Source organism: Saccopteryx bilineata, chromosome 1 (assembly GCF_036850765.1).
Source record: "Saccopteryx bilineata isolate mSacBil1 chromosome 1, mSacBil1_pri_phased_curated, whole genome shotgun sequence".
In the NCBI taxonomy this organism is placed as follows: Eukaryota; Metazoa; Chordata; class Mammalia; order Chiroptera; family Emballonuridae; genus Saccopteryx; species Saccopteryx bilineata.
The window spans coordinates 173630864-173646390 of record NC_089490.1 but is presented as its reverse complement, the minus strand read 5'-3'; the positions used below and the strand labels follow the sequence as shown (position 1 = coordinate 173646390).

At 36.7% G+C, this 15527-nt stretch overlaps 1 protein-coding gene across 8 annotated transcripts in view; it reads right to left on the bottom strand.

The window, feature by feature from the left end:
- RAPGEF2 (Rap guanine nucleotide exchange factor 2) overlaps nucleotides 1-15527 on the bottom strand; it is a 255836-nt gene that overhangs the window by 38942 nt on the left and 201367 nt on the right. For all 8 annotated transcript variants that reach the window (XM_066279961.1, XM_066279974.1, XM_066279981.1 and 5 more), the window contains 4 exons: nucleotides 13979-14110; nucleotides 7761-7938; nucleotides 1454-1590; nucleotides 677-835 (listed from right to left, as the gene is read on the bottom strand). In XM_066279961.1, coding sequence (XP_066136058.1) covers nucleotides 677-835; nucleotides 1454-1590; nucleotides 7761-7938; nucleotides 13979-14110 — 606 coding nt within the window. The remainder of the gene's footprint in view (nucleotides 1-676; nucleotides 836-1453; nucleotides 1591-7760; nucleotides 7939-13978; nucleotides 14111-15527) is intronic.

Here is a 15527-nt window from a genome sequence, read left to right as displayed (position 1 = left end):
TTTATAATGGGAGTTTTACTTCCATATATTTTGATGAATAGATTATCAATTATTATTATTACTTTTTTGACAGAGAGAGAGAGAGTCAGAGAGAGGGACAGATAGGGACAGACAGGAACAGAGAGAGATGAGAAGCATCAATTCTTCGTTGCTGTATCTTAGTTGTTCATTGATTGATTTCTCATATGTGCCTTGGGGGGGGGGCTACAGCAGACCGAGTGACCCCTTACTCAAGCCAGCAACCATGGGGTCATATCTATGATCCCACACTCAAGCCAGAGACCCCACACTCAAGCTGGTGGCCTCAGGGTTTCGAACCTGGGTCCTCCGTGTCTCAGTCCTATGCTCTATCCACTGTAGCACTGCCTGGTCTGACAGATTATCAATTATTAATGAAAAATTTTAAATGCATATTTATAGAATACTTTTTTTAGTAGAATTTTTTACAGAAAATTTAGTTTTGTGTAGTTCAGTAACTTTCAGGGAGATTTATTTTTAATTTCCTGGGGTGTGATAATACTAAAGCATTAAAACCACAAAAAGTAATAGTTCCACTTTAAAATCTTACTTATAAATCTAAAAGATGAGCTATTTATATAGACAGAAAAATCTTACCACAACTGCATATATGTGTTTTTATTAAGCAGAAAATAAACATTTAAAAAATAGTTTGTACCTGGCAGTCATCCACCTTTGTTCTCATGACTCCTTTCATGTATTCTTTGTCCATGGTGGGAGAGACACCAAAACTATTTCCCATACATAATATTTCTGCTTTTCCGTCTGGGTAAGTCACTTCTACTGAACCATTCAGAATTACTGACCAGGAATCCAGCTAATTCCAAAAAAATGAAGACAAAGCAGAAAATAACATCATGATCATGCAGCTGTAAACGCTGGAATGGTCCCTGCAAATGACTTAGCACGACTTTCATTCTAAAGTTGGATCCAATAAGTTAACTGTTTACCAAAAGCACAGAACAAGGAATAAAGCATAGTCATATATCTACGTATTTTTATGTGTCTAGAACAAGGTGCATATCATTTCGCTCTCTTAATTTGACTTTGAATGTTCTTCTTTAAGATGACATAAGAGAAGATATTTCTTCTATTCCCTAAGACACATTAGCAGACAAGAAAAAAGGATCACCACTGCCTCAACATCAGTCTCATCTGACGAAAGGCATTATAGTATAAACATTTAAGTTATAAAATCTGTAAAGTTGCTGTATAAAAATATCTCTGTTGATATCATTTGAAATATTGTAAACATCAGAAAATAACAGGTTTGGAATACTTTTACAAAATAATAAGTGTTACCGTAACTCTTGACTCTTTCAAAGTTATCTATTTTTATTTTAAAAGGAAAAAGTAAGAATTGGATTTTTGTTCATTTGTTGTATTAACAGAATGTCGAACAGAAACTTTTCAAGTGGTAGAAATATTTACTAACCTCTTCACCATCATTTAACACTATGGTCCCGGCTCTTTCCACCACTGCAAATACCATCACGGCACATAATTCTCGTCTCACTGACATTGTCATATTGGCAAAAGCAGGCAGCTGATGCATAAATTCTAAGAGTTGTTCTGAAAAGCATAGGTACTCAGTGTAAAATATACCAATCTTTAAAAAAAACAAGTAATCAAATAGAATGCTCTAGGGTTCTTTATTTTGAAATGCCCTAGAATTCACCCCACTGAAAAATACAACTACTTTAAGTAAAGTACTTCAGTACAAGTTGGATTTCTTGCAGGTCTACAAAGAATGTCATTATGGACTTGATGACATTTCCTTGTTGTTTCAGAAGCAACAGTATACACTATAATTCAAATTCTAATGGGAATGAATAAATTAATAAACTTCAAATGAGAAATTTCTAACACCAATGAGCTGTGATCTTATTAAGGCTTATTAATAAGGGGCGTGATGATAAGCTGAAGTGCAAAAGGGCTCTGAGAATTCCCCAAAAACCATTTCAGGTCCATTCCAGTGCCTGTAAGGCAAGCAGATGTCCAAAACAGTGAGCAGAAACAACTACCTTCAGTTTAAAGATATTCCAGAATTTAGAAACCAAAGGGTATTTTCAATGGATCAGATAAACCTATAAAAACTAGTCAATTAAAGTTTTATGTTATATGACAGACAGATGCAAATGACTATATAGTATTTCTTAGGAAAACAAGAAAGACAAGTTTGAGCACTCTATTTGCAGTGCTCTGGAGGAGCACTTACATTTTCACATAGTTCTAGCTGTTGACAAGAATGATGACTTCCCAGTTTTTTCAAGCCCTGGGGTTTCTTTTTAAATTTTTTAATTTTCTCTGTTATTACGTAGCTATACTAATTACTTAATAAATTCTTTTCTTACTCCCCACCCATGGCTCTATGAGGTACATGTTTTCTTTTTCATTTCACAGGGAGGAAACAAGGCTCAAAGTCATATAATTAGGAGGTGGCAGTGACATGATTCAGGACTAACTGCCTCCAAAGCTCAGGCTAGACATTACAGGTTGTGATGAAGAGTACAAGGTGTGTATCAGACACAGTTTGAATACTTACTAGTTATATTATTTTGGGAAAGTTTATTAATTCCCTTAAGGCATATTTCTTTCTCATTTGTAAAAGAAGAATATACATACTTTTATCAGACACTTGTGAGGATTAAATACAATAAGATGATAAGTTCTTAACCCAGAGTAAATATTTAATAAATGAGAACTGCTACTATTGTCATTATTATATTCATATCTTTCAAAGTTCTAGCTATGTAAAAATTCCACCATATTTTTCTTGTCCCCACATAATGAAACACTCCCTATGCACACTTTCTATTTATTTCGATTCATGACAAACTTTATGTGGTCGGATACAGTTTAATTGCAAAAACAATGTACACAGAAAGATGTAGTCTACATATAAAGGTATATTATATTTCTACAAGGTCAGACAAGGTGATTTTCTCCGGTTCAGCTGGATAATGTCTGCTCTGATTAGACCCTACGTCATCCCTTCTGTGTAAGACTTCATTATACAGGTGGCTTCGGTAATCAGAAGAATAACAATGACAGGTGGCACCCAGGGACGCTGTCCAACAGGAAAGTGTTCTTCAACCTTACCCATAATGATGTGTCGGGAATTCAATTTACAGTTGTAACCAGTATATAGAAAATATGAATAAGAAAGAGTACCAAATCACATCATTTACAGAAAGAATGAGTAGGTGTGATTGTGTTATTTATTCCTGAAACAGTAATAAAGCAATTTTGAAACTACTGCAAGGGCTGACCCACATCTATTACATACAGGAGGTAGAGTCACTGTTTTACATATGTGCTGACCTTTTGATTTGAAACAAGGCAAACGAACAAGTTGTGGTCTTCTGACTAGCACATCACAGCTCTGCTGTTTCCAGCCTCTGTCTTGAGCTAACACCATCATAAAGTATTGAAATATTACCTATAGACCATACATTTTACTCCCCCCCCCCCCAGTAATAGCCAAACTCCTTTGGACAAGCAAAGATTCATGATCTCAAGAAAAATACGAGACTGGAAGTTGTCTGCAATATTTTCAACTTAACATAATGTTTAGACAATCAGAGGCAAATTTTCAACACATGTATGATTGAATAATTTGAAGTATAAAATACAGTGTATTCACCAATACTTGCTATAATAATTTGAAGTGCTTTGCATAGACATTTTTCTTGCTTTTTAGCAAATTCCTACTCTATCAAGGTCATAAAATCAATCTGTGATCTCTGAGTATGACTCACATTAAAAAAAATACAACAGAATAGAAAATATCTGTATCACATATAATAAGGAATAATAATAAGGGAGAAAGAAAATTATCTAATAATAGAAAATGTCCATACTTCTTCAAGCTCAGCTAAAAACTAAAAATAAATGAATAATCAAATGGCATCTAGGAGTTTTTAAGACTCTCAAAGATTCATAAATGGGCATACTGGTTTTGTGATAACTTCTATCTTATTATACTAGAAGTTTAGAGCAATTTAAAAAATAAAGAATTTTTAGCCTGACCAGGTGGTGGCGCAGTGGATAGAGCTTCAGACTGGGATGCGGAAGGACCCAGGTTCGAGACCCCGAGGTCGCAGCTTGAGCGCGGGCTCATCTGGCTTGAGCAAAGAGCTCACCAGCTTAGACCCAAGGTCCCTGGCTCCAGCAGGGGGTTACTCGGTCTGCTGAAGGCCCACGGTCAAGGCATATGTGAGAAAGCAATCAATGAACAACTAAGAAGTCGCAACGCGCAACGAGAAACTGATGATTGATGCTTCTCATCTCTCTCCGTTCCTGTCTGTCTGTCCCTGTCTATCTCTGCCTCTGTATAAAAAAAAAAAAAAGATTTCTAAAAAATAAAGAATTTTTTATCACCAATATTACAAAAAGATATAAAATGGGAGTGTTTGGCTATAAGCGCACAATATAAACTCTTAGTGTACAGGGGTCTTACAGAATTGAAAAGAAAAAGCCACAGATAGCTTAAAAGAAGCTATTACAATACTACATTAAAGTGTCCTATCTCATTTTGTTTGGAAAGACATATTGCTATTTATGAAAAATATTAGTCAATTTTTAGAAACTTCTTTTCTAGTAAATGAGAAACAATGGAAAACCAAATAATCAACTTACAGACCAAAAATTGAAGTCAATTCGGAAAATTAGCTTACTTTATTTGCTTTGATTTAATTTTATGTAAGAAATAGTATTACCATGTTTTTAAAAAATCCGTAGAGTTCTTTGGTGGTGCGTGAAAGGAAGAAAAGTTGTTTGAAAGGGATCAAAGCAGTTCTCTATCTTAATGTCTCAGGCCTCAAAACAACAAATTAAATTAACAACCATTTAATAATTGGCTACCTACAAATTATGAGCTGGAGACCAAAAATGAATAGACCCTTTCTTCAAAGTAATGAAACAAAGGGACACCTAAGAACCTAAAGAAACCCAAAGGAAAAATGATTTTAATTCCTGCAGTTTTTAAAATACTAGCAATTTCATTTGATTGAATTCCTCACCCAGCATTCCAAACATATACAATCTTTTCTTTTTTTTTTTTTTATGTGAGGGAGAGGAAGGTGGTTAGGAAGAGAGGCACCTAGAGAAAACATTACTTACACAGCTGTTTGTAGTTCATATGAAAGAGCTACATTTAAGTAACTACTAGGATGAATTAGATTTAACAAGAGAGTAACAGCAAATGCAATGGCTGGAGAGTTCCCATGTGTGGTTGTGTTTTGAGGAGAAAGAATACAAGATCTTAGATGTAGTATACACCAGACAATACTCATTAATCCCTATCTTTAAGGATAATGGTTTATTATTTTAAATAAAAGTATATTTGATAAAAGCAAGCATCAAAATTACTGCTGCTTGCAAGAGAATTGGTAGTCAAGAAAACGTTCTTCACTGTAGAGCAGCAGTTCTCAACCTGTGGATCGCCTGGCGACCCGTGTTTTGGTCGTTCGACCCCCGCCAGGGTCGCAACCCACAGGTTGAGAACCGCTGCTGTAGAGGGTATATCGACAAGCACATTAAAAAAAAGAGGTATCTTTGCCTTATTTTGTAGGAATCAGCCAGCCTGTTTCTTGCTTTCCAGAAATGTTGAGAGAAACCTCAGATAAAAAGTGAAAATCTTATATTTTTAGGAATGACACACTACACATATTTTAACAATCACCATTTTCTTCCATACCTATACTAAAATGAACATATTCAAAAGAGAAGATATATACTAGCTCACAAAAGGATAACTTCTACATCAATCTGTTGATAAACAGTGTTCAATCTAATTTTAAAAACGATATGAGCAAGGATTCTGGGGTTAAAATGGCAAATTGAACACACTTCAGCTTCATTCTCTCTTTAAAACTACAATCAAGAGATTTTTTTAAAAAGTTGGCAACGACAAAGAGACTAGGAGAGTGAGACACAATTCTGGACATCGGAAACCAGATGAACGTGTTGTATCAGACACAAGGAGGTGAAACCCTATATTTTCAGAACCACTCCAATTTATACTGCAGAATGCTCAGAAAAACTTAGAACCTACTAGCCTCTTTGGAATGAGGAGTGGCAGAGACGGAGAAGGAAATGGGTTTAGAATAAGGAGGAATCAGAGATGTGTTTGAGAAGCAGTTGAATTCCTTACTCCAGCTCTGGAGGAGGGTACCCAGGAAAGGTTAAGCAGAATGCATTTGTGTGCTCGAGGCCACAGGCACAGCTGTACCCTTCCTCACTTCATTCAGTTCTGAGCCCTGGAAATGGGAATCCTAGCTCTACGTTCCTTAAAGAGGCTCCTGTTCATTCAGCTCCCCCGCCTCTATCACCCCTAATCTCACTTTGTTCCTCAGACTGCACTAGAGCCAGGACCTCGTCTGCCTCCCTCCCCACCGAGGCCAAGACGAGGCAAGTGCTCGGTACATATATAGAATATGCTCAGTCTCACTGAATTGTTATCATTACATGATACTCATTGACAAATAGCTAGCAATTCCTATAAATGACTTCATTATATTTTAAATTCAAATCCAAGGTTTTACTTTCTTGTCCTTAGTTTCTTAACATAGGCATATCGCTTAAATCAGTGGTCCCCAACGTTTTTTGGGCCACGGACCGGTTTAAAGTCAGAAAATATTTACACGGACCGGCCTTTAGAGTGGGATGGATAAATGTATCACGTGACCAAGACAAGTGTCAAGAGTGAGTCTTAGACGGATGTAACAGAGGGAATCTGGTCATCTTTTAAAAATAAAACATCGTTCCGACTTAAATATAAATAAAACAGAAATAATGTAAGTTATTTATTCTTTCTCTGTGGACCAGTACCAAATGGCTCACGGACCGGTACCGGTCTGCGGCCTGGGGGTTGGGGACCACTGGCTTAAATGATGAGGTTTCTTCACACACAGTGTATGTAACAGCCTCTCATACTTATGCCCGTACTGTCCTATGCCCAGACTCAACAGATTCAGTTCCTGGGTTTCTCTTAAAATACAGATTGACCCAAAATCAGTTGGGGGAGTGGCAGAAGAGGTCTTCGAGCTCAGGTAGGTGTGGTTGCACGTTGTAGATCTGTGGTGGACAGAAGACTCCAACAGAAGGAGCTCTCGCACTCCCAGTATTCTGAGGAAGAAGCCAGAGTGGCGTCCTCAAACACCACATCATTATTACACATGGACTCCTGCTGCATGGGGACGGTGGGCGAAGGGACCCTCCAGGAAAGGGACTGCAGATACAAGGCCTAAACTTAGCTTTTTAACCTGAGTGCACTTCAAAACCGACTCAGCTCCCACGGCCCATAAGCTGCTAACTTTCTGCTGTCTTTTTCCACTCAGTCCCATCTTCATAAGGAATCAGAGTAGAAGTCAAGTCAATGATACGACAATTTTACCAACTGCCCAGTGACTAATGTTTACATACAGGAAACATGGGCTTAATTAAAGGAATAGTGCTCACAAGAATATCAGCAGAAATAATATTGTTATTAAGACGACTTTTTTTTTCCATAAAGCAAGCTGAGTAAAGGCTCATGTGGATAGGCTTTTTACTAGAAAGTTTTACTTGTAGACACTTAAAGATATTGACTGAGTAAAAGCAATTAAAAAATTTCTTTTCAATAAACGCTACTGTTTACACAAGGTAAATTTATAAATTAATGACCTTTAAAGCCTGCTATTCTTGTCGTTCTAAATACTTGAAGTTGCTCTTAGATTCATGTTCTCATCCAAACTTACCAATGTCATCATCTGTCCTGTCAATTGGATCCTTCTCCAGGCAGTCACGCACAATGTCCCGACTCATCAGAGGATCAGACGCCCTCTCAATGTCTTCTTCATCGTCGTCATCCTCGGAATCCACCGCTGTTTCGGGCAGTCCACTCAGGTCCATATCACCAGCCTCACTTTCTGTGGCCTTAAAACAGACACCAAAATATTTCTTTAATGGTTTTAAGTAAATCTTTTGTACTCAAAAGAATTAAGAACAAATTTCATGTAAAATATTAAACTTTTCATTATATCACTTTCTCTGTTTCAATATCTCATGTATTCAACATCAATAAATATTTATGCATACCAGGTACTATGTAAAATAATTACTTCAACAAAATGAGTGATTTTCTTATTAAATTTTTAGTTAGGATTAATTATTTTATTTCAATTGTTTTTCATTGAAAATTTATTTTATTTTTTTGTATTTTTCCAAAGTTAGAAGCGAGGAGGTAGTCAGACAGATCCACCCAGCATGCCCACCAGGGAGCAATGCTCAGTCCATCTGGGGCGCTGCTCCATTGTGGCTGGAGCCATTCTAGAGCCTGAGGTGGAGGCCATGGAGCCATCCTCCAGGCCTGAGCCAACTTTGCTCCAATGAAGCCTTGGCTGCGGGAGGGGAAGAGAGAGACAGAGAGGAAGGAGAGGGGGAGAGGTGGAGAAGCAGATGGACACTTCTCCTGTGTGCCCTGACTGGGAATTGAACCTGGGACTTCCACATGCCAGGTCAACGCTCTACCGCTGAGCCAACTGGCCAGGGCCTTAAATTTTTAAATTTTTTATTAATTGATTTCAGTGAGAAAGGAAAAGGGAGAGAGAGACAGGAACATCGAGCTGCTCCTGTATGTGCCCTGACTGGGGATCAAACTGGCTACCTCTGTGCTTCAGGACGATGCTCTAACCAACCCAACTATTTATATTTGGCCAGGGCTCAATATTTTTGATTTCTTATCTGAGCTGTCATATGGCATTTAAAATATAGTAAAATAAAGAAGAAAAGGATAGGTAATGTTTTCACTCCACTTTTTAAAAAAGAGAACAGCTTAAACTCATGGTAATATTTTCTAAAGTTTAAACAAAGAATTTTAATCACATTTTCAGTTTGTTAGGTACCAATTTTTTAACTAAAATACATACATTATAAGAAAAACTTAAGGAGAAAGTATTCCTCATTTTATATTATCAATATTTTTATTTCAATATAGGCTTTAAAAATATGTATATGCCTAAAAGAAAAAACAAAATTTTTTGAAGCTCTTAATGTAAATTGTTTCTTTTCAAAAATTAATAATCCTAATAGGTATAAGAATGTCTATAAATATTTATTATAAGAAAGACTACACTAATTTAATAAAGTTTCATATACTCAATTCTCAATGTTTTAAATATTTTATGGTATAGATATTTGCATGTTCTCTTCTGCAAATTATCTACTCTTGCTCTTTGAATATTGTTATGTTATAAGCTGAGTATTTTTGCATAAGTGAGTTATACTCTGACTTTAAATGTCTCAATTGATCTTCTAATTATTAAATTTTTCATTCATTATACCATTAAAAGCTTTGCCAATTCTTGAAATTTAATCTTACTTAAGACATAAAGTGAGACTACAAGATGATTCCCCCACCCCAAAGACCATTTGTTGAATAATCCATCACTTTCATCATTGATTTGTGAGGCTTTCTCTATTACATACTACATCCTTACACGTAAGTTCCATTTTGGTTGAACTCTCTGATCTATTGATCAGTCTATTTTTGTACAACTATTTCCAGTTCACCTAAGTCACCACTCTGCTAATCACACCATTAACCAGGACCTCATTCTAGCTAGAAACTGCATCATCTCATATCACCTCACTAGCCGTTCTCTTTTTATCACCAACAACCTCCTAATTTTTTTGCCTGCTTCTATCTCCCATTTGTTTTCAAGGTTTCTTTTTCTTTTACAACCCAAGCACGATCTTCAGTCTTCAAGATCCTACCACTTTCTATATCTTGCTCTCACACCCCCAGCTAATATTTCCTAGTCCAATATTTCAATCACATTCATTAAACACATCTGAACTGGATGGGTGTTATGATTTTCTGGCAGTATATTAGGCTCTAGAAAGAAAATAGAAACAAGACAGAGAAGTTCCCTGACTTCTTGAGGCTGTCATTCTAGTAGGCAGACAGAACATAGAAAGTAATAATTGTTTCAATTTCTAAATTAAAGGACTATCCAGGAAGGAACCAAACTGTAGGACCTACTTTTAGAGTGGAACTAAAAAAAAAGAAAAGAAAAGAAAAGATCACATTAGGAAAAAACATCCCAGGCAGAAGGCACGCAAAAACAAAGCCCTGCAGTTAGAAAGAGCCTGGCATGTTGCTCCATCCGTCTCTGTATTATACTCATATAACAAAACTTCAGCCCTGAGTGAAGCCACATCTTTCCTTTCTTTGTGTGGAAAAAGTTACTTAACAAGGCAGAGGCAAATCGTACCGTATTTGGCGGCACCAAATCAACTGAATCGCACTGCTCTGGTCAATTTCCTTTCCTACTCTCTGACACTGCTATTTCAAAACTTCTCTCGCCTTAAAACTCTCTACCAGCTAATCCTCTCACTCCTAACAAATAAATTCAACTCTTCAGAGAGAAAAATCGAAGTCATCAAATAGAAATTCCTTCTTCTTCCAAACCCACCAGGATGTCACTGCTAAAACCAAGGAGGGTTTTCTTTTCTTAAAGCTAGTTGGGCGTAAAACTTTATGCTTGAATTCCTCCCCTCCAAACATCTCAGAAAAATTATTCTACCCTTTTGTCTCTTGTATATGTACATGGCAATCAATTTCACCCTCGCTGTGTCCATTTCAGGAGCATTTATACTCACTTCAGCATGACAGCTTTCTCCTAAGTCAGAACTGTACAAAGATTAAATGGGCTGCCATGAGCGACAGCTGCCCGTCCCTGGAATTGTTCAAGAACTGGATGCTTAATTGACAGGAAGGTGGTAGAGAATTCAAATACAAGACTGGTTACTAAAACAGGTGCATCTGTCAGGTTTCTTCTCAGCTTAAGAATTTCTACTTTAAAGATGATAGATATGGCCAATGGGGAGCTCTATTAATGTTAAGATTTTATTAGCCAATAACTAAATCCTTAGATAAATCTATGGGTTTATATCCTCATGAAAGATATGTAACCTTACAGGCTACATGCCTGCTGTTAAGTCTGAAAGGAACAGCCTTGAAACTCAACTAAAATGAATCAAAATACACAGGGATCCTCTTTTCCATCTATACTCCAAAATACAGTCAGACTTTGGGCTGCAAGCTCCAACTACATCAGAGCAATTTGGAGTCTCACCCACATTCTGGATACTCAGACATTCTGATGACATCTGAGGATGGCAGAAGTCCCATCCAGAGTTTCCTCATGAACTTAACCGTCCTACTCAGGGTAATAGTACATAAAGTAAGCATTCCCCTCTGGCTATCCCTCAATAAATTACATAAACAACTTACTCCATTCTTATAGATTTACAATCAGTTTTATATCTATTTTAAGAGAGCAGTGGTAACTTCTACAACCTCAAGCTGTGTTCCCACTATAGATATTTAAAATGTAAAATCAACTCAAAGCTCTATCATGATATTTCAATTAATATAAACTGAAGCATAGCTTTTACTTAATATTGTTCTTTGTACCTTTATAAATGACACTCTTTTGAGTAAATGTTAAAGAATATCAACTTCTCAAATAGGCTGTATGGGGGTAAGGATGGGAGGGGAAATTTAGCCTGATCTACCACCTTTTTCTTCTTTAACATTTGAAAATGGGATTACTTCATAAAGATTTAAGTACAGCCTGACCAGGCATGGCGCAGTGGATAGAGTGTCGGCCTGGGATGCAGAGGACCTAGGTTCAAAACCCTGAGGTTGCTGGCTTGAGCATGGAGTCATAGACATGACCCCAAGGTCGCTGACTTGAGCCTAAGGTCACTGGCTTGAGCAAGGGGTCACTGGCTCAGCTGTAGCCCCCCAGTCAAGGCACATATGAGAAAGCAATCAATGAACAACTAAGATGTCACAACAAAAAATTGATGCTTCTCATCTCTCCTTCCTGTCTGTCCACCCCTCTCTTTGTCTATCTCTCTCTCTTTCACCAAAAAGAAAAAAAAAAAGATTTAAATGCAAGTTAATGTTTGACTTCATCAGAGTGAAAATTTGAGAAGTTACTTTAAAGGGCCAGATTAGTTCTATTTCTTATTGCAAAATAATAGAAAAATTCTTAATCAGTCAAGAATCTTCAATTATTACCAAGCTTTCTATGACACTGATGAAGTGCCTTCTTAAAAGAAGATCAATTTTCCATGATCAATACAATTTAAGACTTAAATAGCCTGACCAGGCAGTAGCACAGTGGATAGAGCATTGGACTAGGATGCAGAGGACCCAGATTCGAAACACTGAGGTCATCAGCTTGAGTGTGGGCTCACTCGGTCTGCTGTAGCCCCCGGTCAAGGCACATATGAGAAAGCAATCAATGAACAACTAAGGAACTGCAACAAAGAATTGATGCTTCTTACCGCTCTCCCTTCCTGTCTGTTTATCCCTATCTGTGTCTCTCTCTGTCTCACAAAAAAAAAAAAAACAAAAAAACAACAAACGACTTAAATATGTTTTGCCCTAATGGTATTCTAATTGTTTAGTTACTTTTAGTAATTTTTTCAAAAAATAAAAACTTGACAATGCCTAAATATACCAATGACCCTGAAACACTATGTTTCTAAAGAAAGGTACTTTTATCATTCATTGTCTTATATCAGGATTCTTAAGAAGCCAAGAATTACACTTTTATAAAGTACATATTATGTTCATTTTGTTGAAACAATAAAAAAAATCCCGTATTAGTAATATATAATTAAAGACCCTCCCCCAAAAGTACCTTTCTCATGGATAATTCTTTAGAGAGAGAGACATTGACTTGTTGTTCCACTTATTCATGCATTCATAGTTGATTCTTGTATGTGTCCTAACTGAGGATTGAAGCTGCAACTTTGGTGTATGGGATGATACTTTAAGCAATTAAGCTACTCAACCAGAACCAAAGGAACTTTTGTGTATATATTTTAGTCACATGTCCTAAATTTGAATTTTCTAACTCAGCAAGTTATTCATTAACAATTAAATAAAATTAAAATGATTTTGCTTTCAACACATTTTTTTGAATTTCATAGTTCTAGTTTCTTTTCCATTCATTAGTATCATAGAAATTTATTTTAAACATATAGCTAAATCTAAATGTAATAAAAAATGTAAAAAAACTTAACAATCCAATATATATATATATTTAATGTTTTCTTCTTTTCCAAATGAGAGGAGGGGAGATAGACAGATTTTCGCATGCATCCTGACCGGAATCCACCCAGCAACCCTATCTGGGTCCGATGCTCTGCTCATTTGGGGCCATGCTTGCAACTGAGCTATTTTCAGTGCCTGAGGCAGAGGTTCCACAGAGCCATCCTCAAGACCCAGGCCCAATGCACTTGAATTAGTCAAGCCATGGCTGTGGGAGGGGATGACAGAGAGAGAGAGAGAGAGAGAGAGACAGAGAGAGAGAAGGGAAGGGGGAGGCGTGGAGCAGATGGTCATTCCTTCTGTGTGCTCTGACTGGGAATCAAACCTGGGACATCCACAGGCCAGACCAAAGCTCTACCACTGAGCCAACCATCAAGAGCAAATACAATCTTAATAATATCTTGCTTTGGTCATATTCAATCCTTTAATAAAAAAGTTACTATAAAAGCATAATTCTGTAGTTTCTCTCTACAGTTTTAGTTTTAAACCATAAACCTAATACTGTATATGTAACTCAAATTAATAATATATTTAAAGTCAAGAGAAACATTTCCATTGTAACCACAATATTTAAAATCCTAATAACTGGTAATAGCAGAGTCATATACAATTAGATAGTAGTTCTACTTCCTAAAACAAACTTCAACATACTATATGTCTGTGTGAAGCATAAAAGCATTAACATTTTATGTCTGTGGATGCACAATAATGTATGCACATACCGTTACTTTATAGGTTCTATCAATTAATAATCACAAAATTCCTTGGAATGCATGAAAATGAAGCAAATAACCAAAACAAAGAAACAATCCCCCCCCCAAAAAAACAACCCCACGTTCTTACCTGGTAGATATCAGAAAGACTGCTGCTTCCAGAATCACTAGTGATACTACATCCTGAGTGGCTAGAAGAAACGTGGGTCACCTGGGGGTGGAGACTATCAGTGAGGTGCAGCTTTGTGAAATCTGCAGGAAGCTATGGAAGGAGCAGGAAAAACTAGGATTACAACTTGAATCAAGAACTCTAAGACATTTAAAAATTATATTACACTCTACATCATCTAGCCAAATATATTATTAGAAAAGATTCTTCATTTTTTAAATTCAGAAATTACTAAAGATTGTCTTATTTACCAAAAATCACAAAATTTGTAAAGTTTATGGGCATTCAATGAACCTCAAATAATACCAAATTCAATGTGTAAATAGGTGGGTTTGGTGGTTAAGATTAACTTGGGTAAGCATTTAATTCAATGAACTAAAAAATTTCAAATTACATACCAATGAGCAAATTAGTCTATTACTATTTGTCAGTCATCACAAATAACACTTCATGACAAGAAATAGTTTAAATAACAAAACAGTTTTAAGGTTTTTTTATTATATTCCAAATAATGTTTAAAGATGCCTTTAAAAATTCTTAGAATTGACAAAGAATTCTTGAAATTATACAAATAATTGTGCTAGCCTCTAAGGAGAAAACAGAAAAGGATGCTGTCACATTTCTGAGAATTGAGAAAGTTATGGACAACGTGTACTTATCTATGTACATCCATATACATGTCCATTTTCTTTTTGTTCATGTTCAAACCTTAAATAAATGTAACTTCTATTGAACATATTCACCAGGCATCCCTCAAGTGCTTCCACCACTCTCCCATTAGCTGAGAAAATGCACTGAAAAGGGAAGCATTTGCACACTTGTCTAATGAGCAAGTATTTACTGAGCCCTTTCCTCTTACTATGTGCTAATCAATGAATAAGATACTAAGAAAATACTGCCCTTAAGAGTCTTATACTCTTCTAAGTTATTACCACTTCTTTTGAATTTAAAAAAAATAAAAAAAATAAAAAAATAAAAAAAGATGTGGCCCTGGCCGGTTGGCTCAGCAATAGAACACCAGTCTGGTATATGGAAGTCACAAGTCCCAGGTTTGATTCCCAGTCAGGGCACACAAGAGAAGCGCCCATCTGCTTTTTCACCCCTCTTCCTTCTCTTTCTCTCACTACCACCTCCCCTCTCCTGCAGCCATGGCTCATTTGAGCAAGTTGGTCCCAGGCACTAAGGATGGCACCATGGCCTCGCCTCAGGCACTAAAACAGCTCAGTTGCCAAGTGAGCAACAGAGCAGTGCCCCAGATGGGCAGAACATCGCCCCATAGGGGACTTGGCCAGGTGGATTTTGGTCAGGGTGTGTTTGGGAGTCTGTTTCTCTGCCTCCCTGTCTCCCACTTAATTAAAAAAAAAAAGGTGCTATCACCCCTTTTATCACACTCATAATACTACTGGTCAATAATACACATCACATTTCAAAACATATCTTAATTCTGGTAGCAATCTCTTTCCTGCCCACACTCTGGTCTTATTCAGGTGTTGCATAATAATAAATATAT